This window comes from Dermacentor andersoni, chromosome 11 (assembly GCF_023375885.2).
Source record: "Dermacentor andersoni chromosome 11, qqDerAnde1_hic_scaffold, whole genome shotgun sequence".
Classification (NCBI taxonomy): Eukaryota; Metazoa; Arthropoda; class Arachnida; order Ixodida; family Ixodidae; genus Dermacentor; species Dermacentor andersoni.
The window spans coordinates 92,906,977-92,932,970 of NC_092824.1; the positions used below are offsets into that span (position 1 = coordinate 92,906,977).

The 25,994-nt window shown below is 48.4% G+C and overlaps 1 protein-coding gene across 3 annotated transcripts in view; it reads left to right on the plus strand.

The window, feature by feature from the left end:
• Nucleotides 1–8,933: 8,933 nt before the first annotated feature.
• The window catches only part of LOC126539048 (probable RNA-binding protein 46), a 61,022-nt gene continuing 43,961 nt past the window's right edge, over nucleotides 8,934–25,994 (plus strand). Inside the window, exons 1-2 of one of the 3 annotated variants that reach the window (XM_050185757.3) lie at nucleotides 8,934–9,192; nucleotides 23,312–24,266. In XM_050185757.3, the coding sequence (XP_050041714.1) occupies nucleotides 9,152–9,192; nucleotides 23,312–24,266 (996 nt within the window). In that variant the 5' untranslated portion in view covers nucleotides 8,934–9,151. Of the gene's footprint in view, nucleotides 9,193–22,988; nucleotides 24,267–25,994 lie in introns of those variants that run through there. The other 2 variants (XM_050185758.3, XM_055075155.2) reach the window with 2 other exon arrangements.

Sequence of the window (25,994 nt, forward strand, 5' to 3'; positions counted from 1 at the left end):
GCTGCGTAAAGGCAATAAATTATGCAACGCCGAATGCGTGTAGGCCGTTCAAGAAATAAGCGGCGAAGTTTTAGCGCGGTGTCAATTGCAAGTGAAGCGAGTCGCGCACGAAGTCGAACTTCAGGTAAGGTTAATATGCACGCTGCTAGATTCAGGCGCACAAAGGCGAGGAAATGCTTGCAATAAATGAATTCACAGCAGCGATAAGCAGACATCATGTGTACGGACCTGCTCGAGCGCACGACGGTACGCGCCGCGACGGCAGCGGTCTTTCGACATGCCGCGAAACGGCGGGCCTCCTGCAATCTTTGTTGACTGCATGCCACTAGACTAGTTATGCCTGCATTGTAGTAGCGGCCATCTGTCTCTTTGGCAACTGATAAATAACTGATGCAATGCATGTGCATGAGCTCGCAGTAACGTACGTGCGAATCACGCTGCAGCGCGAGCTCGTGCGCTGCTCGCTTGATGTAGTTTTTAATGACAGCGCTCGAACATCGATGTGCTGCAATCAATTCTACCTTGCTGCGCTGCCTCAACGTGCTGGCTTGAGGTCAAGGATGAGCACATTTAACTCTCTAATACCTGTGCAGCTCGTAGTGGGGTAGACAATTGTCACCGAATCAGCCCGACCATTTGTGCTCATTTGCACACAACTTCACCACTTCGCACCGGTCTAATTGTTAATTGCCGCAGTGGCGGGTCTCGAATCGTGAATCACCAGCCATGCCTGCTGCTATATATATGTCGCTCTGCTGTCGGTACTGTAGGTGCAAAAGACCGAATTTTAGAACGCAGATAATCAAGCAAGCTTCAAGACAGGCGAAGCAGTCAGCATGGTGCCAGGTTTCGCTTACCCAGAGTACCAGACGCCCCGCTTCGTGAAGCCTTGAAGGAAAACGGTAGAATCTGATGTTGGGATTCAGGCCTTTTTGTTCATGGCAGCCCACGACGCAGCAGTAACGACGGTGACGCTTTTTCGAGGCTGAGCTAGGTCTCATCCGGATCGGCGTCGGCGATTCCTTCTGCTTCCAGCATTACGTCTCACGGAGAGTCCGTTTTCGTTAAACTATAGCTGCGGCGCGCTCGCAGCGTGGTCTGTGAGAAGGGACGAGCTTTTTTGCACTCGCAACAGGGCAGAAAAAAACGCGAATCGACGCGAAATTCGGGCTAGAAACGTGCTTCGCCACAGCCAGGGCTCAATACTACCCAAGCTGGTACTACCCAGATAACGTTTCTCCCGCCCCCACCAGGCGCCGCTACTATACCTCAAATTCCAGCGCAAGACGCCCACCTAGAGGGGCGCTGCGAGCGCCGCTCGCGTGACGTCAGGGCACGGACTCGCGCCTGTCGTCTGGTGCAGTTCGGGCGGTGTCCGGACGCCTTCTGCAGTGTTTCCGTTTGTTTGCTCTCGTTCCCAATGCTTGTATACTTATCACGGGCCTCTCAAATATATATTTTATGGTGTCTTCGTTGGCGAAAATATAATCAAGGAGCTTATTTCCTAGACGACAGTATATTTCTCGAAGGCAACGCTATAGTGCCACCCGAGGGAGCTCAGACCAGCCCATTACGGGTTTTTCATGCGCGGATCTACACTTTCCAGTGGTAGCTCACGTGAATAATAAAAACATAGACGCAAAAGCACAGCACATAAGAATCTAGTTAAGATTCCATACCCTCCATGGTGCAATATGCGTGTCACGAATAGTTCACGGTATAATATCGAATTTTTCTATTTGTTCACAGAAACCCTCGGCAGTAACACGAGGACTTTACGACTGCAGTTTAGATTCGGCGAGCACCACTTGCGTTTTTAACTGGTTTTTAAAATTAGGCCGTTCTTCACCGGTTAAATTTAAGTGGCGGTAACTTGAAGCAAAGCTGACTGAAGTTTACACCTGTTTGCAGCACACAGAAAAGAATTTAGTAAAGCAATGAAGGGGGCTAGTTGGCGAACGTTCATGGTTATATTGCGCTCAGTTTTACACAGACGATATTAAGGAAGGACAGGACGTGGACGGACGTAGCGCAAACTACCTGGTAGTTTGCGCTACGTACCCGCGTACTCGCGTACCCGCCTCTTTAAGAGGCGGGTACGCGAGGTCTTCTTTTAGGCACTGACGAAGCAAATAGTTTTCAGTCTGTGTAATTAAACAACACAGGATCGAGAGATGTTGAGGCAGAATGTGTTTGCATTTTCCATTTCATCGCAGCCTAAGCTGCGCTGTAGTGCCTCGAGTACGCTATAGGCATTGTAATTGGAGCTGCAAAGAGCTACTTAATGGTTTCAATTCGAAGTTGTCGTGAACTGCTGGGTTTCGCGAACAATGTGCGCCTAGCCATAACGACAGTCAGGGTTGTGCCATATCGTCGATAAAAGCTAGTAAGGGTCACTATGACACATTTCATCGCTTGCATTTGATTGCTTCTCGATCTTAAACACGAAATTTTATTATATATATATATATATTGAACCCGAAAGTGAGTTCAATTTTTTTAACCGATATTGCTACTAAGCGTGATGATTAGGACCTTGCAGTTTAGTAGCAAAAAATCATCGATACTTACTTTATTTCGTCGCCAAAAGGTGGTGCCTTTTGGCGACGACGACAACAGGTAATACTAAGCGTGACGATTAGGACCTTGCGGTTTAGTAGCAAGAAATTGCCGATACTTACTTTATTTCGTTACCAAAAGGTAGCGCTACAATCATCAAATCCGTATTATGAACCCGAGAGTTCAATTTTTTAAACAGTTATTACTAAGCGTGTTTATTAGGTAGGATCATGTGGTTTAGTAAGAAGAAATTATAAATAAATACCTTGTTTTCTTGCCGAAAGGTAGCGCTAACACCAACAAATTCGTATTTTAAACCCGAAAGCAAGTTCAATTTTTTTAAACCGGTATTACTACTAAGCGTGATGATTAGGACCTTGCAGTTTAGCAGCAAAAGATCATCGATACTTACTTTATTTCGTCACCAAAATGTGGCGACACAATCATTTAATTGGTATTTTGCACCTGAAAGTGAGTTCAGTTTTTTAAACAGGTGATACTAAGCGTGACAATTACGACCTTGCCGTTCATTTGCAAGAAATTACCGACATTTACATTATTTTGTTGCCAAAAGGTAGCGATACAATCATCAAATCCGTATTATGAATCCGAAAGTGAGTTCAATTTTTTTAACAGGCATTAACAGCTGGTTAATTAGGAGAGCAGATGGTAGGGCTAGTTCATGGGCTAGTTGGTTGTCTTTTGTTGGCATTGTCCTCGTGTCTTCGCGCAAACTTTTTTCAGTGTTCATTAGTAGCAAGAAATTATCGACAAATACTTCAGATTTTCGCCAGAACGCAGCGCCGCAATCATCAAATTTGTATTTTGGACCCGAAAGTGGGTTTAATTTTTGAAAAGTTATTACTAGCGTGTTTGGTACAATCGTGCGGTTTAGTAACAAAAAATTATTGATAAATATCTTTTTTTGTTCGTCAATAGGCAGCACAACAATCACTGAATCTATATTTTGTACCCGAAAGTGAGTTCAATTAGGATCATGCGTTTTAGTAATAAGAAATTATCGATAAAAACTTTATTTCTTTGCTAATATATAGCGAAATGAAAGCACGTATACATTTGCACTCAAATTTTGAATTAGAAAGTATCGTAATCATCAGCGATTTTTTTTTAATGCAAGAGCAGATGCGAATGAGCTCTCCTCTGATGGACGCCGATGTGACGGGATCGGACGGGGATGGTGCCGGCTATGTGAATACGGCCTAACCTTGCTTTGGGTGCTCATGAATGAACCCTAGATATGCGGTAAAAATTAATCCGGAACCTTCCCCTACATCGAGTTCCTCGTATCCCGTTGTGCGTATTGCGTAAAGTGCAAGGACACAAACTGTACTTGGGTATTGCTGGAACCCTAGCAGCTTGCGTAACAATTGGACACCCATAAACAAAGAAGAGGACGAAGCAGGGCAACTGGGCGAGGGAATTCTGAAATTTGTAGCATTTAATAGAGAGAGAGAGAGAGAGAGAGCTAAATTCTAGCCATTATGGGAAGCAGAACTTCTCGGAAACTTTATCCTCGTTAATTTTGCGGTAATAGTTTATGTATAATTAGAAAAGAAATGAAGGTGACTTCTCTTTTTCGCATTTCGCGCCGAAACACCAGTGATGGAACGTCATTGTGGTGTCACGATTTTGAAGTTCTTATTTTTCGTATTTGGGCCATGTTGGCCCAGTAAAGGTTCTCGTAACTTCACATGTTCAATATCCTGGGGGACATGCCGATTTGCACTGATGAACAATTAACTAGACCCCATGAGACGCCATGAAAATCCATGACGTCACGACAAAGCGATGCGGGAACTTCCAAGGCGGTCGTCGCCACTCGTTACTCGAGTAACGAGTGGCGAATTGTGGCACGATCGTGCCACGATTCTGCGTTACCACGCATTTAGACAAACGTTCGCGGGCTAAAACGTCCTCTTCGTGGCCGAGCGTACGAAGAACACACTGGGAATATTATTCCCGGAAAGAAATTCGTTCGCGCGCGCGCGCACGCACGCACGCACGCACGCACGCACGCACGCGCGCACACACACACACACACACAAGGATTGTAACAGTCGCGGAATCGGATCCCGGCCGCGGCGGCCGCATTTCGATGGGGGCGAAATGAGAAAACACCCGTGTACTTAGATTTAGGCGCACGTTAAAGAACCCCAGGTGGTCGAAATTTCCGGAGTCCTCAACTACGGCGTGCCTCATAATCAGAAAGCGGTTTTGGCACGTTAAACCCCATAATTTAATTTAAGGATTGTAACGTTAGTAACAGACCAGTAAAACGCCTTTCTGATGCTCAAGGCGAACACAGCGACATATGCTACTCCAGAGCTGGTGCTTCCCATGGGATTAGAGTCCAGTGATTCTTCCGTGGTCGGCGTACAGTGATCCAGCGTCTATTGGGGAGGAGAATAGCGAATGTGGCTATATAGCACGCCGTAGAAGTGCTCATAGACTTTTCTACAATAATTACTATTGTATGAAACTCTATGGCATAATGTGCTAGCTTTCCAGCGCGGTCGCGAACTTGCTTGCTGGGGAACTCTACGGCCATCACAGCTTCACGTAATTGTCATTAAGTCTACTCCGAAACACATCTTTATTTATTTATTTTTTAGTATTTCAAAATGCTTTAGTTTATGGTTAACGAACACTTCGAAATTCCTTATTGATTCTTTAAAACAGATAAGCGCGCAATTGCGTTTCGACGCTCAATTCACTATATACAATGCATTATAATTTTATAATGGCATCAAGGTTAAAACATATCCAAAGTACACGACTAACGAATTTCTATGAAATTTAAGATCATACACGTGGCTCATGTAGCTATCCATTACAATTAAGGCCTCCTTTCTTTTTTTTCTTTCTTGCGCTAGGTTTCGTAATATGTTGTGATCATGTTACCTTTTTGCACACTTGTCGCAACCAAAATATGAATGACAATTGACCACAAACCATGTAAAACTACTTCACATGCGACATGAGGTATATAATTATATTGTTACGCGAAGGACGAGTCAGTAAGACGAGCAACTATTTCCAGGTTATATTTACAACAGCGGTTGCAGCGCTGACCCGTTAGCTTCACAGCGCGAGCCCAGTTCGTTCTTCCTCTTTCCTCGAGTGATGGAGCCCACGCACCTCGTGCAAACAATACAATACCACACGCGTGTAGCATAATCCCCCGGCGGCAGAAGTGTGTAACGTGCACGATATCACGGGGCTGGGAAGCAGATGGGGCGTCAGGGGCGATATCGTAGGTGACGGGAGTCACGGCACAAAGCCCTTGGTATGGGCCTGTGTAACGAGACAGCAGTTTTTCTGACAGGCCGACCTAACGCGACGGACACCATAGAAGCACCAAAGAACCAGGTGGGAAGTGCACGTCTTGGTGTCGCCGATCGTACAAACGCCTTTGACTCTCTTGGGATTTCAGAAGGCGGTCACGGGCAATTTTCCTTGCGTGGGAACTGCGGGCGATGGCGTCAAGTGCATAATCACTGGTCGGCGCCGCGTGAACAGGGAGGGTTGTGTCGAGGGGCAGTGCTGGTTCTCGGCCCAACAGAAGGGAAAATGGGGAGTAAACGGCTGTGTCGCGGCGCGAGGAATTATAAGTAGATGTGACAAATGGTAGAGCGAGGTCCCAGTCAGTGTGGTCTGAAGAGACATATTTCGCGAGCATGTTTGTGAGAGTGCGATTGAGACGCTCCGTGAGGCCATTTGTTTGCGGGTGGTATGACGTGGATAGCTTGTGCCTCGTGGCACAGGGCTGCAAGATGTCCGCGATAACTTTTGATAGGAATGTCCGGCCACGGTCTTTGAGAAGTTGTCGCGGAGCTCCATGTAATAAAACCACGTCACGTAGAAGAAAATCGGGGACATCTGTGGCGCAGCTTGTAGGAAGCGCTCGAGTGATGGCGGAGCGCGTGGCGTAATCCGTGGTCACAGCGATCCATCTGTGTCCAGAGGTAGAAAGAGGAAAAGGGCCAAGTAAGTCCTAACCTTCGCGTCCATCGCGTAACAATATACGTACACACACACACACACACACACACACACACACACACACATATATATATATATATATATATATATATATATATATATATATATATATATGCATGGGGTTCGGAAGTCTGGTCGCCAGTTTTCATTTTTTCCGGAAAAGGGGGGGCCCTTTTACAAAAGAAAAATGAAAACTTTCCGCATATGCTGCAAGATGAAAAAGAAAAAGTGAGAAGTGAACACGTCGCTCTCGTGACTGATGCTCCGCACCGCTAGTTCACAGTACATTGCGCCTTCAGCTGTGTGCACCGCGCGTGTCGTTATTCAAGGTGAACATTGCGTCATGCAGTTTTTGGGTGCTACCGTCATGCTCTCACGACGTTACTCTCGGACGGGATTTCCTTTCGCGTCATAGCGCCATCATATACTGCTCCCGTGCCGAAGTGGCCCTTACGCCACCGCAAACACCTGCTTCGGTGGCTACCCTTCCCGACACTCAGGAACTTGTCATTGCTGCGGATGCAGATATCGCCCCGAAAACTTCGACCCTTGTACTCCTGTCCTGCGCGGCCGCCCCAGACGGAACTGTTCTGTTTATCCAGCATCTCCACCACAATGTTACGCGAAGGACGAGTCAGTAAGACGAGCAACTGTTTACCGGTTATATTTACAACAGCGGTTGCAGCGCTAGATTCATTGCGCGAGCCCAGTTCGTTCTTCCTCCTCTTTTCTCGAGTGATGGCGCCCACGCGCCTCTTTCAAACAATCCAATACCACACGCGTGTAGCAATATTATTGATTTTATGTGTTAGACTTCAAGAGCCAGAAATGCGTAACAGCGATTCACTACGCCGAGTACACGCGTGGGCTTGCTGGAGCGCTAATTTCTGATATTAGTCTTGGTTTTTGTTTTCCCGTGTGTCCAACAGTAATTTCGAAGCATTATGTATCACTCTAAAACAGTCATTGAACCGGAAAGGGTATAGTTGAGTGCCAAACGTGACAACCAAAGAGTTTAAGACAGTTCGACGATTTCTTTCTCTAGCGCGAGGACACAGCTAGTTTAAATACCTGTAGTCGGCTGCTTTTCAATTCGAAAAAAATTCAAGGACACACGCATGATTAGCATAAATTCAAACGCAAACAGGTTGGAAATGACTGTAAAACGCGTTGTGTTTACAAGCTCGCCTGCATTCACAAAGGTGGCTCGATTGAGGCTTCGAAATTTACGTTTGGTACAAAATCATGTTCAGGAACCGTGTACAGAGCGATCGCACATTTCAAGCTATTGCGATTACGTGCAACAGGAGTTCCAATCAGAGTTTCCTTGAATAGCAAAGTTTTAGAGCATGCAGAAAAGAAAAACGAAAAAAAATATACAAAAAGAAAACAGAGGACCACTTCTAGACAACACAGATTGTCGTCGTTATTCTTTTGGTACGCTAAAATATTTTCCTATTCACTAATCTGCTCGTTCAAGACATACGCTTGTACAGATTACAATTTATGCTGATAGTACGTTGAAGAAAGTGAGTTAACATGGGTTAAAATATTTTAACTAACACGGAGCCATCCGCAGCAGCAGGGTCTCATCGTTCTCTACAAACGATGCGTGATTTATCCACAACTGGTAAAAACCTAACTTGAACGAATTTCGACGGACTGCAAATAATTTGTTCACGTGATTGCTCATTCAAACGAAACGTAAACACACAAGATGCGCAAGCTTTCAGTGAGGGGGGTGACGTAATGAATTGTTCCCTGGACTTGGTATGTTCTTCAATCAAGGGGAACACCACCGTAATATATTATAGTAATTCAAACACAGCGTTCCTTTTCCTTTTTTTCTTCGCTGTACAACGTGCCATCGCTGCGCGGAATTCGAAAAACAAAACATACGGACATGAATATATGGATAGATGTTAGGAGTATCTCCTTTCAAACGGCATAATAGATTTATTTCTATATACATGGACATGTACTGTTACTGCGACATGCTGGCAAAATAAAAGATGCTCTGGTATTCGCGCTATTCCCAACACTGTAAGCGTGTGTTCTCGAACATTTTGATCTGGCCTCGAACAGACTGTGCCTTGAAGTTATCCTAAAGCTATTTTGATTTTATTATTTCCTCTATGTCTGCAGGGCTTCAGGCTTTGTACGTCGCGTACATGTGCTGCCCCTGGCGGTAATTCGAGAAACCGTTCCCCTAGGACAGCAACTTCCAAATTTATATAAACCGCTACGTTTCTGCAAGATATGTTTCCGTTTTCTAGTTAGAAGCAGTAAAATGTTGCTTCGGTCCTTTTCTTTACTATCTGTGAGGGCGAAGCGAAAAAAACAAGCGCGAGTCGTTGCAGATGTGCTGTAACGCTCATTGTGCATTTGGTGGACCTGCAACGACCTGTGGCAAGTGTTATGTGTTTGGTATCGGCAGCGTAACTTGCGTATAAGCTCATCTGAGTGCGACTTATAAGCTCATCATTTGAATTAGATCATCAGGCATCACATAATTGCAGTTGTCTCACCGTGTTACCGTTATCCGCTTGTGCGCTTCGTTTTTGGCGCCATGCTGCCGGGCAGTTTCACGCCGGACCGTTCGCAGCGGGGGTGAGTAGTGACGTTTTTTTATCTCTCATACTTCTTGCAATCAACGGGCGTTACGAGTTGGAGTCCCCACCATTGAACTATGGGCATTTAATAGCTTGCTGAAGCGTCGTATGCCGCGACGCTGTTAGCTCGAGGCGCGGCGGTAAAGTTGAGCAGCAGGACGGACCACCAAGGCTTGTCCGCAAACTACGCAGTCGTCCGATTCTGAAACCACAGCCGCCTGCTGCTGCGGCGCGACTGCCTGACACAATCATGTCATTTGAAATGAAAGCACACTGGAAGAAATTCCACGTGCATGTTTTGTTTGTCAGTGCGACTGTTGATTTGCAACGTACCGCGGTTAAGCTCGTTTTTTTTTTTTTAAATTTAAATTATGGTGGAGTGATAAACTAGACAGCTTGACGGAGTTTTTCCAGCCCATTTTAGATCGTATGTATGGCGTATGTGCGTGTATGTAAGCTTACGATTCAGCTGTGTACAGTTACAGTAACGATTAATGCTGCCGATTACCTACGTGACGCTTGTATGAGTGACTGTGTCGCAGCGCTGATTTCGCTACCGTCTGTTCTCAAGTGAAATGATGATTGACTTGCTTCGAGGTTCGTCAGAAATCGATACCATCTTTTGAATTAATTGTTACATGTGCTTGAACTGACGATTCTTCTTTCCATACTTTCATGGGCGAATGTTACTATTGTGGGAAATATGAGAGAGAGAGAGAACACAGAACTTTATTTTGAGCAACAAATATTCATAATGTGCGGAATCGAATTCGACATGTTAAACAAGTAGATTTACCGTTTAGTCTCATCAAATACTTTTATGCGGGGAATGTGCCTAGCCGCTAAGGTTCTTCGAAATCAATTCTGACGTTCGATTAACGTTGGCGCAATAAGAGTCGTGATGATATGTAGTGTTAGCGCAGGATGCCGTCACGGCGCTTCTTATTTATTCTTTCGCTGTCTGGTTTCTGGACTGGATTTTGTGCAAACGTCATCTGTTCGGGTCTTCAGACTCATGTGACCGCTTCGTTTCTGGGTTCAAGCAGTCAGGTCGACCCTTCCTGTTCACTCATATAGTAAATTACGTACCTGCGTGCGCATGTTTAACTGAAGTTATATGTATCACTGGCCCATTACGTGCAGTTAAGTGGACTGGACGCGGGCCCTTTCTCTTGATGTCGTTCTCCTTCAAGACTTCACAGCTGCTCGGGTTTTCAGGCCTTACGTGGCCACTGCTCCTTGTGGAGTCTGGTCGGAGGTCGATCACCAATTGTCGATCACCTGGATCAAGTGTGTGTGTGTTTGAGCTGAAGATATTGTATAATCTTTGGCATGAGTATCAGGACGATCAACCTTGGTCGATTAACATCCGTGATTAACGTCTCTCTTTCTTTATTTTTTTTTTCACTGGCTACGTTTGTCGGAAGGCAGCGTTTACATTATTGAGGTTTTTTTAGGTTTATGTTACTGCTTTGACGTCAATGTCCTCGTGCTATTGTTGAACACATTTGAAGTTAAACTGTTTGTTGCACGAGCGATCGCTTAAGTGCAATAATGCGTACACTGACCACATCACGGGGTAATGATCACGCTTTCGCTGCATGCTTTCTGTTTCTTTTTTTTTTTTTCGCCAGGGTATGAGTACAACAGAGCGTGGAAGGATCGCGTGACGCACGCGCACAACGTTTTCGCAATGTCTCCAGGGTGTCTACCAACCGGGAAAACCGGAAAGTCTCAGGGATGTTGAGTAGTCTGGAAGAACTCAGGGAAAACTCAGAGAATTTGTGCCTCTAACAGGAAAAATTAGCTGTAATTTTTTTGAAAGGGTCGAAAGTCGCGGTAATGCTGGCTCGAGTAACAGGCAGAAATCGTAATGAATCGTCTTTGACGCCCTGTTATCGGCTGGAGGAGTTGCCAGTGTCCAGTCAACGACCGAGTTTCCGGATTCCCGATAATTTGGACGGCTTCACGGCACCACCACGTACCCGATAGAGTCAATGTATCAGAACGTCTGAAATTTCAGAGGCAAGGACCCTTCACTGTCCGATTTTCCAGACTTTTTGCCGTGACCACAGGTCCGAAACGGCATTAATCAAAGCCACCACCGCTGCCATTTTGATTACCCCGCCGCCTCGAGCCGGCACTCTCGCACGCAGGCCCGCTGGCAGCCGTAGCCACCACTGCGGCAACGCTAGGCCTAGCTGCTTCGACGTTCGGTTTGAAGCTTCTTGCCGTTGGGTGCCGCATTTTTAATTGAAAGAATTCGCTGCTGTCAGCAATGGCTTGGACTCGGCCTTTGTTGTCCTCGTGATTGCCTTAGAAGCTTGGAAAGCACGGTGCGTTGCATAATGCCGCTTCCCGAAAGTCAGCTTCGCCTCTGTACAGTAATCTTACTTGGTAAGGCATACGCAAAAGTATTGCAGTGAAGCATAACAAGCGTGGGAAGGGGCTATTGCCACGGGACATGGTATGTATTCCTTAATTATACACGCGTGCATCCGGTATCTCCTGTCACAGTACGAGCACCGATATGCCTAATACGTGTACCGACAGGCCTTTAGAGCGTTTTCGAATGTGCCTGTGGCAGTTTGAGCCCTTAAGGGCAGTAAATGACATGCATTTATTTTTTCCAACTGGCCAATTTTTCGGACGTTTTCGCGGCCCCTAGGGAGTTCGAAAAATCGCATGTGGACTGTGCAACTGACCAAGAAGATGTTTCAAATGGTCCGTGGGGCGAACGAGTGCGGAAGGAGGACAAGAACAGAAGGGACCTAGGCATTGAGGAATGAACGGGAAAGGAAGCGTGCTGCCGCTGTTTTGAAGGAGCTTGAGCTCAAAAAACAAAGTGTTGGCTGATGCCGAGATGCAGGTGTCCCTCATCCAAACCAAAATAAACTTTTTAAAGCAGTGAAACATAACACTGAGGCGTCGTGCGTGGGCTGAGAGTATGTCAGGACACCGTTGAGGTTGACTTGCGAGCTGTTAAGTGAGAATCTCAATTGTGCCAAAGTTCGGGCCTAATATCACTGAGCCTGCTATCACTTGACAAAAATAGCTCGTATTCGAAAATATTTGCTTCTGTATGCATCTTCTTTTTATTCGTATTTGATAATGTCCGACTCGATGTGCAATTTTTTTCGGAGACATTTTATTTGCTGTGCATTTTACTAACCACTCCCTTCTATTCTTTTTTTTTTGAATAACCTAAACAATACTGCTTAGCAATCAAATTGGATTAAGTCGTTTTTTTTAATTTTTTTATATGCTTACTAGAGAGTGACAGCATCGGGCGATATGGTTTCAGCCCGTCTGTACATAAACATAGTTCTACATCACTCAGGGAATTTTGCAAAGGCACTCAAGGAAAACCTGGAAAACTCAGGGAATTTGGACATGTCAATTTGGTAGACACCCTGTGTCTGGTTGCTTGACCGGGCGTGTGCATAATTGACACAGCTAAGAGACATACCATAACTATGCCGCCGTCTTTGTGACGCGGGGAATGACGCTTTGTTGCCAGCTCTGCCGTCGGCCTGATCGCCATGAAGGCTTTAGTCAAATAAAGGGTGCAGATAGTCACGATCGAGTTTCATTTGTTATCGGTCGTGCTGCGTATGAGAGTCACGAATCACACTTGAACTTCGTAAGTGGGTTGAGCAGAGCTGCAGAAGGTTGCGTATTTCAGCACCTCTCACCAGGTCTTGCCATTTTTAAAGAGAAAAACGTAGCGTACACATCACGCTCTGACGATCGTGCCTGCAGGGGGCGCCGCCGAAAACAGAAGCCTAGAGTTACTGTATATGCTACGAAAGGTATGCTACATTTGGTAGCATATACAGTAACTCTACACATACCTTTGATAGCACATACAGTAATTGGTAGCATATACAGTAACAGAGGGTAGGCGTGCGGCGTTTGGCTTCTGTAGAGTTACTGTATATGCTGCCAAAGGTATGTGTAGAGTTACTGTATATGCTATCAAAGGTAGCATACCTTTGGCAGCATATACAGTAACTCTACAGAAGCCAAACGCCGCACGCCTATACCCTCTCGAGGAGGTTACGCTCCCAGTTTTCGCGAGTCGGTCACACGCACCAGGGCAACACCACGTAGTGTTGACCAAGGCCTCTACGCAAAAAAAAAAAAAAAAAACGAAAAAAAAGAAAGAACATGGGTGGTGGCGCGCCGTGTCATGCATCGAGTCGGGCGTGATCATGCCGTGCGACGCCGAGCTACCGTTATTTGAATATAGCTTCACGGCTATATATAGCCGACGACATGAAAATTTGAAAGAGGCATGTCGGCACGCGTACTTCTTTTTCTATTTTCAGGTTGCCGCATGTTAAAAAAAAATGCTATAGGTTAAAGGTTATAGCTAAGCGCGAGAAGTTGCCCGAATGTTATTGCAGGTTCTGTCTGTCGCCTGTTCGCCGATCCTTGTGCAATCGATTGCATACGCGCCGCCGAATAGTGGTGTACATTCCAGAACTTGCGCGAGCGCCAGCGATCACGCTGGGATGTTCGTTGAGCCATGTGGAAACAGCCGATGCGCGCGTCTGATCCGCAGATCAGATTTCGACGACCGACGCAGGTGCTCGTTAACTATTGTTCTGCCGTCACTTTTTTTTTTTTTGCACAGGTTCGCCCAATAAAGAGTGTTTTTGCGAACCTCGCCGGGTTTCATAACCGTAGGTGCTGCGGCCTGGCTGTTCTCTTGCCGAATAAGCCAACCAATCACAGCGGAGTACGCGCCCGTCTGCTCGGTTTGTCGGCGAACAAAGTTGGCCGTGGTCTGGGAAAAAGTACAAGTCGAACGCCTTTATAACAAGGCGTTCCCCCCCCCTCCCCCCCCCAAAAAAAAAATTCCCCTTCTTTGTAACGGTCGCGCACCGCTATAAATAGAACCGGGACACTAGTATCCCTTCGCTTTACACGTTATTTCGTTGTAGAGGCCCCCGACTTAGCGAATTGGGCCGATCCCGTAGACAGTGCGGGTCGCGCGCGGGGTGTAAGGATAGGACTCGCGCGACCGCGGAAGGGAAGATTGGGGCGGAAGGGAAGAAGCTAGATACTTCCCGATAAGATAAAAAAAAATTCACGCAGGAACTCCTCCGGGAGTTCTCTATAAGTATGCGCAAGCATTGTGCCACTTGCTCATCTCCACGCAGCCCGGTTTCATAATCAGTGTTATGAAACTTGATCCGACCAGTATGAACGACAGCGCTACGGCGGCGCGGAACTGCTACGGACGGCGGCGCAAGTTGAATTGATGACGCAAGCAGACTATTGCAGGCGGCGGACACCAGGTGCGCTGATGACGCTCCGATCATTATAAGCCGTTATCGCTCTTTAGCGCCTTATCCATCTGCGGTGGCCAGTTATCAACCGTGATCAACCGTACACCGGCGGCGTATGGTGGGGCCGCGCGGTCCCTGTTTCGAAAAGCGATCTGCGATGAGGACATAGTGCGCCAAGTGCTGATAGCTTCGTGTGCGCTGCCATATCGTCGCTTATACATAGCTCGCGTTGGAGCGAGAGCCAGCACGAAGGTGAATTCCCTCGCTGCTGCGCGCCCTATCTCGAAATCGATCGTCTGACGTGACGGATGGCCGGACTTGTTTCCTCATTGGGTAGGCATAGAAATTGAGGCTGACGCATTAAAAACATACAAAGAAAGCGATATAAACAAAACGGGATATAAACAAAACGCTTGTGCTGTCACTTCGGCGACATGTTTGTGTGACCCTGTGCGTGCCAGCCACTCCTTCCTTGCCCGAAAAAGAGGACCGTATGGCGACGCGGTTCGAAAATGCTGAGGTATTACGTGCCAATACCACGTCCTGATTATGATTATGATGCCACGTGCTGATTATGTTACCTCGACGAAGGCAAATCCCATTATTGAAAGCGCTGGCTCGAGAGACACCCCATCTTCGACAAATGTTGATATTTTCGCGTGAATTGAAAATGAAGAGTCGGCCACGTGCAGAGCGAGAGAGCTCCTGCTAGCGAGGCGTCAAACTCTTGCCTTTACTTTGAGTTATTGACAAATTCAACTTCGCCCTGCCACCTGCTAGCCGCCAGGTTGTATCGTATGGTAGAGCGGCTGCCCCGGAGAGGCGGTGTGTGGTCCCGTGTTCCGAGTCCAGGATCAGGGGGAATTTTTCTTCAACTGCGAGGCTTTCCTGTCGAGGAACCCGCATGGGTTTCCTTTGCAGCAGTTAGCTACGTTTGTGTGGATGTCTAATCTTCCCTTTATTAGCTAGCGAAGCGATAAGCGGATGGGACGGGCGCGTGTGCGCCTGTGAAAGTTGGCCTTGCTTCGGTAGGGAGATTCGCAGTGACAAGCGCTGGCGTCGGCGGAGAAACTGGACGTGGGCCTATAGTCTAAGGAAAGGTGCTTAGATTGGCGCAAATGCGGTAATCTCGTCAGCCGTGGGAAGACGAGTATTTCTTTTTATTTTTGCCGCGCCACACCCTTTCTCGCGCGAGGCCGAGAGTATACGTGCCGGCTTCATCCTTCGTCCCAAGTTCGGGGCCGGAAGTTCGACCGCCTCAGCCGTCACCCTTCAGATGCCGATCAGTCCCGCGGTGCCTCATGCTCCCGTCCTCTGCTGCGTTCCGTGTACGGCGGTGCAATTTTCAACCCCGTGACGATAACTGCGGTTAGGCGGGGAGCTTTTCTTCTGGTGTTGTGCGGGTGAGCCGGTCGGTCACAGATGCATGGATAGCTCTTCTGAGGGGCGCCGGCGAAAGGGGGGGGGGGGGGGGGTCCATTGTCGCGCACAGTTGAGCAAATGCACGGTTAAAGAGGTTTCGGCGACACCGTGGGTCGTTTGCCTGGCGAAGTGAGGGCGAGGTCGGCGCGCTGGGGTCATCTGACGAGGGTAGAAGGAAACGAGAGGTGTACACGATAGACGAGAGGTTTTTCAAAGAGACGAGACGGCGGTAAATGTGTGTGTGCGTGTGGGGGGGGGGGGGGAACCGAATTAATCGTGAGAGCCTGGATTGAGCTGATGAATAACTGTGTTTATTGTAATAACTGTGTTTATTGTAATAACTGTGTCCAAGTTAGACAGCTGTACTGTCGCACTCAGTCTGCGCTACAAAGCGCTACCGCCTTAATTTACTACGCGCTTTCACATTGTATATATACTGTAGCTCATACTGAGCGCGATAGTACGTGACGTGCCAATTTTCGGGGTTGCACCGTCGGGTAAGGATTGTTGCTTGGGGCTCGCTGTCTTAGTTGCCTCTGTCGAATAAGAATGTTCTAAGAAATATGGCTTCGAATGTCGAATCGAATGCTGCATATTTAATTTTAAAGTCAGGAAGGTATAGTAGTAGTACTAGTAATAGTAGCAGCAGCAGTAGTAGTAGTAGTAGTAGTAGTAGTAAAGAAATAATTGGCTGTTTTATTATGCTGGTAGTGGAAACGAAGAAGTGAGCAAATTCCCGTAGACCGCCATTAGCTCACGCGCCCAGGATAATGCGACATGACGGACGTAGCGCGAAAAAAATTCGAAGCTAAATCTTTGCAGATATTCCACGCACTGTGGGGAATAGATGTTAGGTGAAGCATTTTGCAGGTAGCTGGCTATCCATCCAGCACCGTTTTCGATTCTCGGAAGAGTTACATACAGACGAGCCAGCGTGTTTATGTAAAGCAAGCAGTTGTGTTTGACACCAGCTTGCATGTGAGGGCAGAACCAAGACGACGGCGATGACGACGACAGTTGTGTGACGGCGACGGCATTACGACAGCTTTTTTTTTTCTTTCTGTTTTTAAGCGCGAGAATAAATTCGTTACGACCTCTGGTCCAATTCCGAAGGCGGCACAACGTCGAACAACGCCTTCGTAGCGGTAATGATCCAATACGAGGAAGGGTCTCTCAGCGAATGGTGGCCGATCCCGAAGGCCGTGCAGTCTAATACGGGTGTCGCCCGGCGCACTTCCAATCGCGATCGGGCCCGATCGGGATTTAAATTTTTCGGTCGCGATTGGCTCTTTCTTCAAGCTACGGGAGGGAGCCAGTCGCGGTCGAGAATTTCGATCCGGATGGGGCTCGATCGCGACCGAAAGTACGCCGTGTGACACCGGTATAACGCCAGCGTATGAAAGCGCTAGCGGCCACGAGGAAAGGATGGGAGAAACTGACGCGGTCCCGCTGGTGAGGCAAGGGAAAGACAGAGTGGCAAGTCGGATGCGAGGAATGAGAACTAGAATTGAAATTTTAAGCAAGACTTGAGAGCGGGCTCGTTGGTTTTCCATGCCTGCAAAACTTTAAGCGCAAAGGAGACGACAGGACAGACACGAACTAGCACACACGCGCGCGTTTATGGCTCGTGCTATGTGGGACGTGTCGCACGCGACAGTTGTCTCTAAAGAACCGGAAGGTGTTGTCACGAGCAAGAATATGCACGCAATTGTATGGGTATTCGAAACACTGACGCCCAAGCACGATCGGTTAACGCTAATTTCGTTGAGAATGTTACGAAGCTCAGTGAGACGTGCTCAAACACCCGAGGGGCTGAGGAAGAACTGATTCATTTGGTTTTATATTTGCCAAACCTTTTACGACTATACGACTAGAGATTTTCACCCTCCGAACATTGTAGCGATTTATGTCACAACCGAAAGACTGAAACATAGCCTCTTCCCTCGTGCAATCGAATGTTGGGAATATGTTGCCCGGTGACCTTAGGTCCTTGCCATTGAATGAAGTTGTAGCTGCTATTGACAGCTGGTGACATTGTCTTTTAAGTTTCGAGCGAGTATTTCGCTATGTTTGTCTTTACCGCACTCCTGCGATAACCCTGAACCCTTTCTACGGTTGCTATATGTACAAAGAAAAAAGAAAGAAAGATGTCCTTACGCATTTGCAATTGCATGAGTGAATGTAACAAGCCTTACACAGGCCGTTGGATGTGTAAACGTGTTATACTTTCAAGTCCATGTTTTATTACAGATCGCAATTACGAGGAAAAAGAAAAAAAAAAGATAAAGTGCCTATTAGAGCACCGGGCTGATAGACCCCCGAATTGTTTTATGAAACACACGAATTATTTTTTGAATGAAACTAACCGAGACAGGAAGCTAGCCACTTGGTGCAAAGTTCCCGGGGTAAGCCAATGAATACTTCGCATGAAAAGTAGCGGCAGGACAAAGAGCTACACTCTCCGCTAACGTTTTGAGGCCGGATGTCCTGTCTGTCCTGCTCCGTCCTGTTGAAATTCATTAATCAATCCGCAACATAACGGCAGTCGCTTTCCCTTTTCCCTGAATCTCTCGCTCTATACGTCACTTGTTGATTGTTGAGTTGTTGAGCAACTAAATCCGCTGCCTCTAAAACGTATGCTGGCAAAATTAGTCGGGGAAAGTTTGTTATAGTTAGCTCATATGACACCTCGATTTGTTAGTATACGCAGCAGTGTCCGCTTCTCCAACTAATTCAGCTAACGTGCCAATTGCGCCATCGGGCGCGGGAAAATTAAAATAACTTCGTTCTGTTTCAGCCAAAACAAGTCACCCGCACGCCCACGCAATAACGGAAACGAATAATCGGCTAGATCGATGAGTTCGAATACTACAATGCATTATTACGATTCAGTGCCTTATTTGCACTAACTGCACCATCCTTCACCCGCCGCGGTGACTGAACTGGCTATCGCGCTGGGCTGCTGAGTACTAGTGCGATGTCGCGGGTTCGACTCACGGCCGGGGCGCGGCCGCATTCCGATGCGGCCTGAGTGCACCGTGCGCTGTAGTCATAATGAATTAAAGGTCGTGTGTCACGTGACTGGTCAGCTGCCTTGCGCGGAGCTTGCTTCGCGGAAAAAACTCCTGTTGCTGACGTTGCATGCGTCGTTGACAGACGCCGGAGGTTGGTCTCGCAACGTGTTCTGCGAACTTTTACCCCGGCAGTAACGTATAAGTGCGCGCAGGCGAAGGCCAGTTGCGCTTCCGCTTTGGTGACCTTGGAGCGAGAAGCGTTCTCGGGCGTCCATACAAAACGTCGAGGCGTAAGACAGGGGCGGATTTATGTGCCAGTCCAGAGGGCGGCGGCAGTGTGAAGCATTCTTCTCTGAATATAGCCAGTTCTCTTTCTTTTTTTTTCTCTCTGCAAACGAGCGTGCGGGCGTGGAATCGTGCCGCCTCGGTGGGGCGGTCCCGATGATAGTGCAGCATATATCTCGCCGTTTTCCTAGGCCGGTGACAGCGAATTCTAAAATTATGTGCCCCAGCGCTGACGGACCATGTACCACTGGGATTTAGTTTGCTTTCGGTGTTATACCTTACCATTAGAAACACTGCACTGTAAAATAATTTACACCCTTAAAAGTGAAAAAGGGCGCAAACGGACACCCTAAGGGTGTGAGTTATAGACACATTGACACCCTTTTTCACTTTTTAGGGTGTAAATTATTTTACAGTGTGTCTCACTAATGAATGCGAATACCTAAAGCCTTCAAGTAATGTTTACATAACCACTCTTTTTGCAGCTCTTTACAATTACCGCAAAACTTGTGCGATTTTTTTTCAAGCGAAAGTTTATTGAGCAGTACGTAAAGTGTAAAGCACGTGTGATTTTTTTTTTGTCTGGCATGAATTAATCGCCCGGCTTTGCAACAGACGACTAAGTTGGTGGGGCTGGTGTATATGTTCACGTGATGCAACATGATGGGGCATGTGTAGGCTGCAGCAAAAATCTGGAGACCACTCAGCACATCCTAGTGGAATGCGAAGGGATTCACCCAGTGGGACCCGTAGGTAACGTACACCTTCCCGGAGCGGTTGGATTTAAAGTGGAAGGAAGCATCAGCCGGTCAGCAGTCGAGATAAGCAAGAGAACTTTCGAGTATTAGTGGGGAAAAAAAAAAAAAACAGGAAAGAGATTGATACGACCGGATCCGTTACATGCATAAGTAGCGGTGGAAGAGAAGAAGAAAGCTTAAGGAGAGGTATACAAAAATGCTAGAATGAAAAACATGTATTGACCCTTTTCACGGCGATCCCGTGGGCGCTGCCATGTTTGATCACGTGGTGCGGCGTCCATTGTTTGCTTCAGCTGCCTCCGTTGCCTCTGTGTTTACAATGGGTGTACCTGACGTCGGTGCGGCTCTGCAATCCGATGTTTCGGCGGATATCGTAGACGGTAACTGGGTGGACGACACTCGAAGCTTTGGCTACAACCTCAAAGGACGTGTAAGCGCTTTCGGAGCTCATTACGCTTTGTCCAAACGGCGAGAGCAGCGTATACGGTGCTTGTAATAAAAGCGGGGCTAAAAATGTTTTCCAAGCTATCCTAATTTTCTGCTTATGAATTGAATCAGTATCAGTGTGTTTATCTCTTCGTTGTTTATTCATCGAATACATTTAAGCAGCGGCTTGTCAAGTTTCTTACTCAGTGAAGTTCCCCGGGCGGTCACTGTCTGGTTGTTTATTTTCTGCGTGATCGCTCGTGGCTGTGTTCAGTTGTCTATGTACGTTGTAATAGCTTGTAACAAATACGTATTATCGCTAGTCACTCGCTTACTATGTGGACCGTTACGAAACGTTCAGCCAGTTGAGCTTCGAATATTAGTATGCTGCCGGTATAGCCGCCGTCACCCATGATTCGACGCATCGATTCAAGTGTGCGCCCGTTCACTTATTGATACGTTAGCGATAGAGAGGGTGTCAGTTTGCGCGCGCGTGCGTGTGTGTGTGTGTGTGTGTGTGTGTGTGTGTGTGTGTGTGTGTGTGTTTGTGTGTGTGTGTGTGTGTGGATAACGTGCGAGAAACTCACTATATGCCAATTAAGAAGCGGCGGTACTCCCTTTGCCACCGTATAGCGAGCGGTGCTCAATCGCGCAGATCGTCCGGTTTTGAAGTCTTTTCCTACGAGGTTATAGCGCGACAATTACAACGCTGGCGGACGAGTGAATTTTTTTTTTATCCACAAGGGAAGCCGTGCAACTCGAAGAGCCGGCAACACAGGCAGTGCTTATGTAGCAGCGGTCCGTGAACTTGGACAAACACATTCGATTCCACTTTTTAATATGCCAGTCATAATTTTTGCAGCCAACTACTGTACACACCTTCAATTCACCGCTTCATATTTTGCAACATGAATGGAACACAGTGGGTTAGCTAAAGTCCAGTTACGTTTCCGACAGCTGATCGCACAGAAGCTGGGCAGAAGAGGTAATGTTTTCGTATTCGTGCGCTTTCGCTGAGGCAACGTGCCGGCGTGCTGCCGAAAGCGCCATCTCGTTTCTCTAGAGCAAGCTGTTTCGCGAAGAGGGTCAGTAGCAAATCTTATTAACTCAAGCAGGCTAGGTGACTGTCACCGCCCAGGGACGACACGTTTTTAAAACGCAAGGTTTTTTTTTTTCCCGAGGTCATGCTTGCTCTGCGAACTGTCACGAAGGCTATTGTATAACACATAATGTAACGCTCCCGCTGAACGGTTGACGATCTTGTAGAAAGAAGGGCGGGGGGGGGGGGGGGGGGGGGGGGGCAGGACGGTTTCTAAATCGACAAGAATCCGCGAAAAGTCGCATGTAAGGATTGGCCTCTCGAAGTCAGGAGACGCGCCTGCTGTGCTTATGCACTTAGCTATGTGAACATATCTATCTATCTATCTATCTATCTATCTATCTATCTATCTATCTATCTATCTATCTATCTATCTATCTATCTGTCTGTCTGTCTGTCTGTCTGTCTGTCTCTGTCTGTCTGTCTGTCTGTCTGTCTGTCTGTCTGTCTGTCTGTCTGTCTGTCTGTCTGTCTGTCTAACCGCTTTCCCGCCAAGCGTAACGCATCGGGCTGCTGTGCAGAGGTTAGAGGGTTCGAAACCAACCGTTCGGTGGTAGTCTCTGGTTCCATCGCCGCCCTTTCTTTTAATGCGCTAGGATTTCTTGGGGTACTTAACACACTTTCCGAGGAATGTATGTATGTGTGTGTGTGTGTGTGTGTGTGTGTGTGTGTGTGTGTGTGTGTGTGTATGTATGTATGTATGTATGTATGTATGTATGTAACCGTTTTCCCGCCTACCTGGGTCACTGGGTCGCGCATCGGGCTGATGTGCTGAGGGAACAGGATTCGAAACCAACCGTCGGACCAACTTGCACGGGTGGCTGAGTATGTGAAAAATGTGCGCATACGTGCCGCGGCCAGTTCGATCTGTAGCGCGTTGCATCGACGGCTTACGTGTTTTCGCGGAGATAAGAGAGAAGGGACCGGAACGTTTAGTGAGAGACAGCGCGGACACTATAGCGAGCGAGATACGGCTCGACATCAAACGACGACGTGTCAACGCAATATCTCCGATCTCCGCGCACTCCTCCCTTCCGTGTGCCCCGCGCGTCCTCTCTCTTTCCTCCTCCCGTGCCACGTCCTTCTTCCAGGCTCCTTTGTCTAAACTGTTTTATCTCTGCGACCGCGGCCGCTTATCGGTGGCCGCAGGTTAGTAAAGAATCCCACCCACCTCTCGGCGCGCATCGCTCTCGTTCCTCCGTAGTCTTTCTCCTTTCACCGTCCCTCCTCCTCGTGTTGACTCCCTCGCCAGCCGTGTGCGTGGGTGGCTGTTGCGTAGCGGCGGCGGCGGAGGGGACAAAGTCTCAGTGCTCCCCCTCCTCCACTACTCCCCGCACCCGCTTACACACACACACGCCCCAAGCGTTTGTGTACGCGAGCAAGAACAGGCTCGTGTATCGGATGGCGAATAGGGGGGGGGGGGGGGGGCACGTTGGAAAGGGAACGGAGACGTAACTGTACGCACATCGCGAGGGAGGGTAAGCCAGCGGCGAGACCGCTGGCCGGCAGGCGGACCTTGGGCGCAGAGCGGTTGTCGACGTCCACGGTGCAATATCGCACGCACGCGAGTCGGGGGAGACGGGCGCGTAGCTCACCTTTCTTTTTTCTCCTCGCGTCGCATGCAGTGTTAAGTGAAGCGCGCGACCACAGCTGCGAGTGGAATGGACTGCCGATTTAGCGATCTAAAGAAATGCTTCAGACGGGCGAGCCGAGCTCGCCGTTCCTGAAATCCGCGGCGCGTTTACCTCCGAGTCGTCACATCCGCTGACAGAAAGAAAAAAGAGAGAAGTCACGTACTACCCTGCAACGTTTGCAGGGGGTCCGGCGAGCGCGGCTACAACAACCGGCAGCAGCCCGGTCACAGAAGACGGCGAGGCCCTTCCCAGCAGCAGCTCGCCGGGACGCCGTTGCACTACTACTACGCCGACGGCTGCTACTATCCTCATCCCGGGGCGATGCCGGAGTCCGGGATTCACGGTCCGACGCAGGGCGACGGCCGATCCAGCTCCGTTGCGGCCGGCCACGAGAGAGCGGGCGGATCGCAGGGCTCCTCTTCCAGGTCGTCTTCTTTGGCCTCCTGCGCCGCCGACGCCGCGTCCACCAGGAAGTCCGTCTCGGTCCTCCCGCCGAAGGAGAGGCGCCTCCTGACGCTCATGGACCGGACGGGGTACCCCATGGTCCAGGACAACGGACAGCGGCGCTACGGGCCGCCGCCCTTCTGGCAGGGCGAGCCGCCCCCGAAGGGCTGCGAGGTGTTCGTCGGCAAGCTGCCCCGCGACTTGTACGAGGACGAGCTGGTGCCCTTCCTGGAGCGGGCCGGCCGGCTGTACGAGGTGCGGCTCATGATGGACTTCGCCGGCTCGAACCGGGGCTACGCGTTCGCCACGTACTCGACGCGACGCGAGGCCCGGATCGCCGTGCGCGACCTCGACGAGCGGGAGATCCGGCGGGGCCGTCGGGTGGGCGTGTGCGAGTCGCTGGACAACTGCCGCCTGTTCGTGGGCGGCCTGCCGCGCGACAAGAGCCGCGAGGACGTGCTCGAGGAGATGCGGCGCGTCACCGAGGGCGTGGTGGACGTGATCCTGTACCCCAACGTGGCGGACAAGACGCGCAACCGCGGCTTCGCCTTCGTCGAGTACGCGGACCACAAGGCGGCCGCGGTGGCCCGCCGACGCATGATCCCGGGCAAGATGACCCTGTGGGGAGGCTACGAGGTGGCCGTCGACTGGGCCGAGCCCGAGCCCATCGTCGACGACGAGACCATGAAGAAGGTGAGTCGTTGGGCGCGTCCTGGCCTTGTCCCCGCGCTCGTCAGTTGCGGTTAATTAATTAACGAGAACTCTCCGGAGGTTAATAAAAACGAAAGCGAAATTTGGCGTTTCAGGAGCTGCACGCGCGGAGGTCTCGTATGGAGCCCGTGAGTGCTCGCCCCCGAAATAATCGACTTTGACTTCACATGCTCAAAGCGTGTTCCTTGCTCTTAGGTTGCGAACAACGCCAGTTGCCTCGCAACGCCAATTTTTCTTTTGCGATGCGCCGCTCCGATAGACGAGTCGCTGTTCTGAAATGTGCAGCTCGAAGAGTATCGGCCATGCTTGAAGTCTCCTTTTGCCTGGCGTGTGAGCATTGCCAAAAATGTCCGGGGACGAAAAAAAAAAAAAAAAAAAAGAAAACCGGAAATCAAACTTGGCGGCAAAAACATCCCCGAGCGTTCACTTGTTTACGCGTAACCCACGTCTCTTCCATTATACGGCGCCGGTGGGGCGCTGAGTTGAGTAAAACTGCGGTGTAGTTGCGGATGCGTTTGGACAAACATTGGAACTGCGGGTGACGTGTTCGCGTGCCGTTGGAAGTCTAATATAAACGGTTTGACCCGTGGATGTCGCTGCATCACTTCGTGCCACGAGTAGTGTCGCAAAACTGTCGATATTATCGCTAGTTTCCTCTTCTTTTCTTTTTGGTAGTATGGATAAAAAAACCTGAGCGCAACAAAAATACGACGCAAACAGGAAGGAAAGACAAAGGCGCGTCGTTTTTTTTTTTTTTTTGCGGTATGCATCGGCAATGCAAGGCCAACCAGTCCAACAATTAATTCTTTATCGAAAAAAAGACCGCCGATATATCGATAGCGTTATCATATAGAATTGCGATATTTCGCTATAAAACTACCTATGGTAGTACCATCGATATGACTGCGGCTGTTCGCTTATTTGACAAAGCGATCGATAGTTTTATCATTCTTGGCTAGTGATATCGGGAGAGATATCGCGATAAATGAACAAAAAGCACACAGTAACTAGAGTTCACTCAGTTATGAGCAGGGAAACGTCGCCAAGTTAATGTGGCAATGTCTAAGTGAGGTATGTCGCATGATTTAGCATTATCGATAGTGCTCGCAGTATAGTATTATGAATATCAATAGTGCGCTCTCAATAGTATTATTGATGGCGCGCTATCGATGGTAATATCGATACTAATACAAAAGATCTTCACCACTTGCCCCAAGTACACTGAACCGATTCATTCGTATAGAACGAATCATGTAATCGCAACGCCTTTGTTTCTCTCGTTTTTTTTTTACGAGTAAGTTGCCACACTAAGTAGTCGGAACGTAAAATCTTGTTTAGACATAGCTTCATTTGGAAAAGATAAAAAAAAATCGTAAGAAAGCACGGCTGGTCTTTGCGGTATGTAATGGTAAGTCGAGGCATTGCGAGACGATATAGCTTTTGAGTTCAGAGGAAGCGGACTTGAATCGCCAGAGAAGAACAGACTCCGCTTATTTGAACTTGAAACGTAAGGGAAGCACGAATGAACATGGGAGGGTAGCGTGGTTTCCTTTCAGGTTGGTGAAAAAGGGTACATTTTAGCACAAAGTTGCAGTATACAAAACGATTTGCTCTTGATCTCAATTTCGTTGGTGCGACCACTATGACGGAGAGTAACTTATACCTAAGATTGGCGCAATATATTTAGCGGCATGGGTATAAGTTACCAAA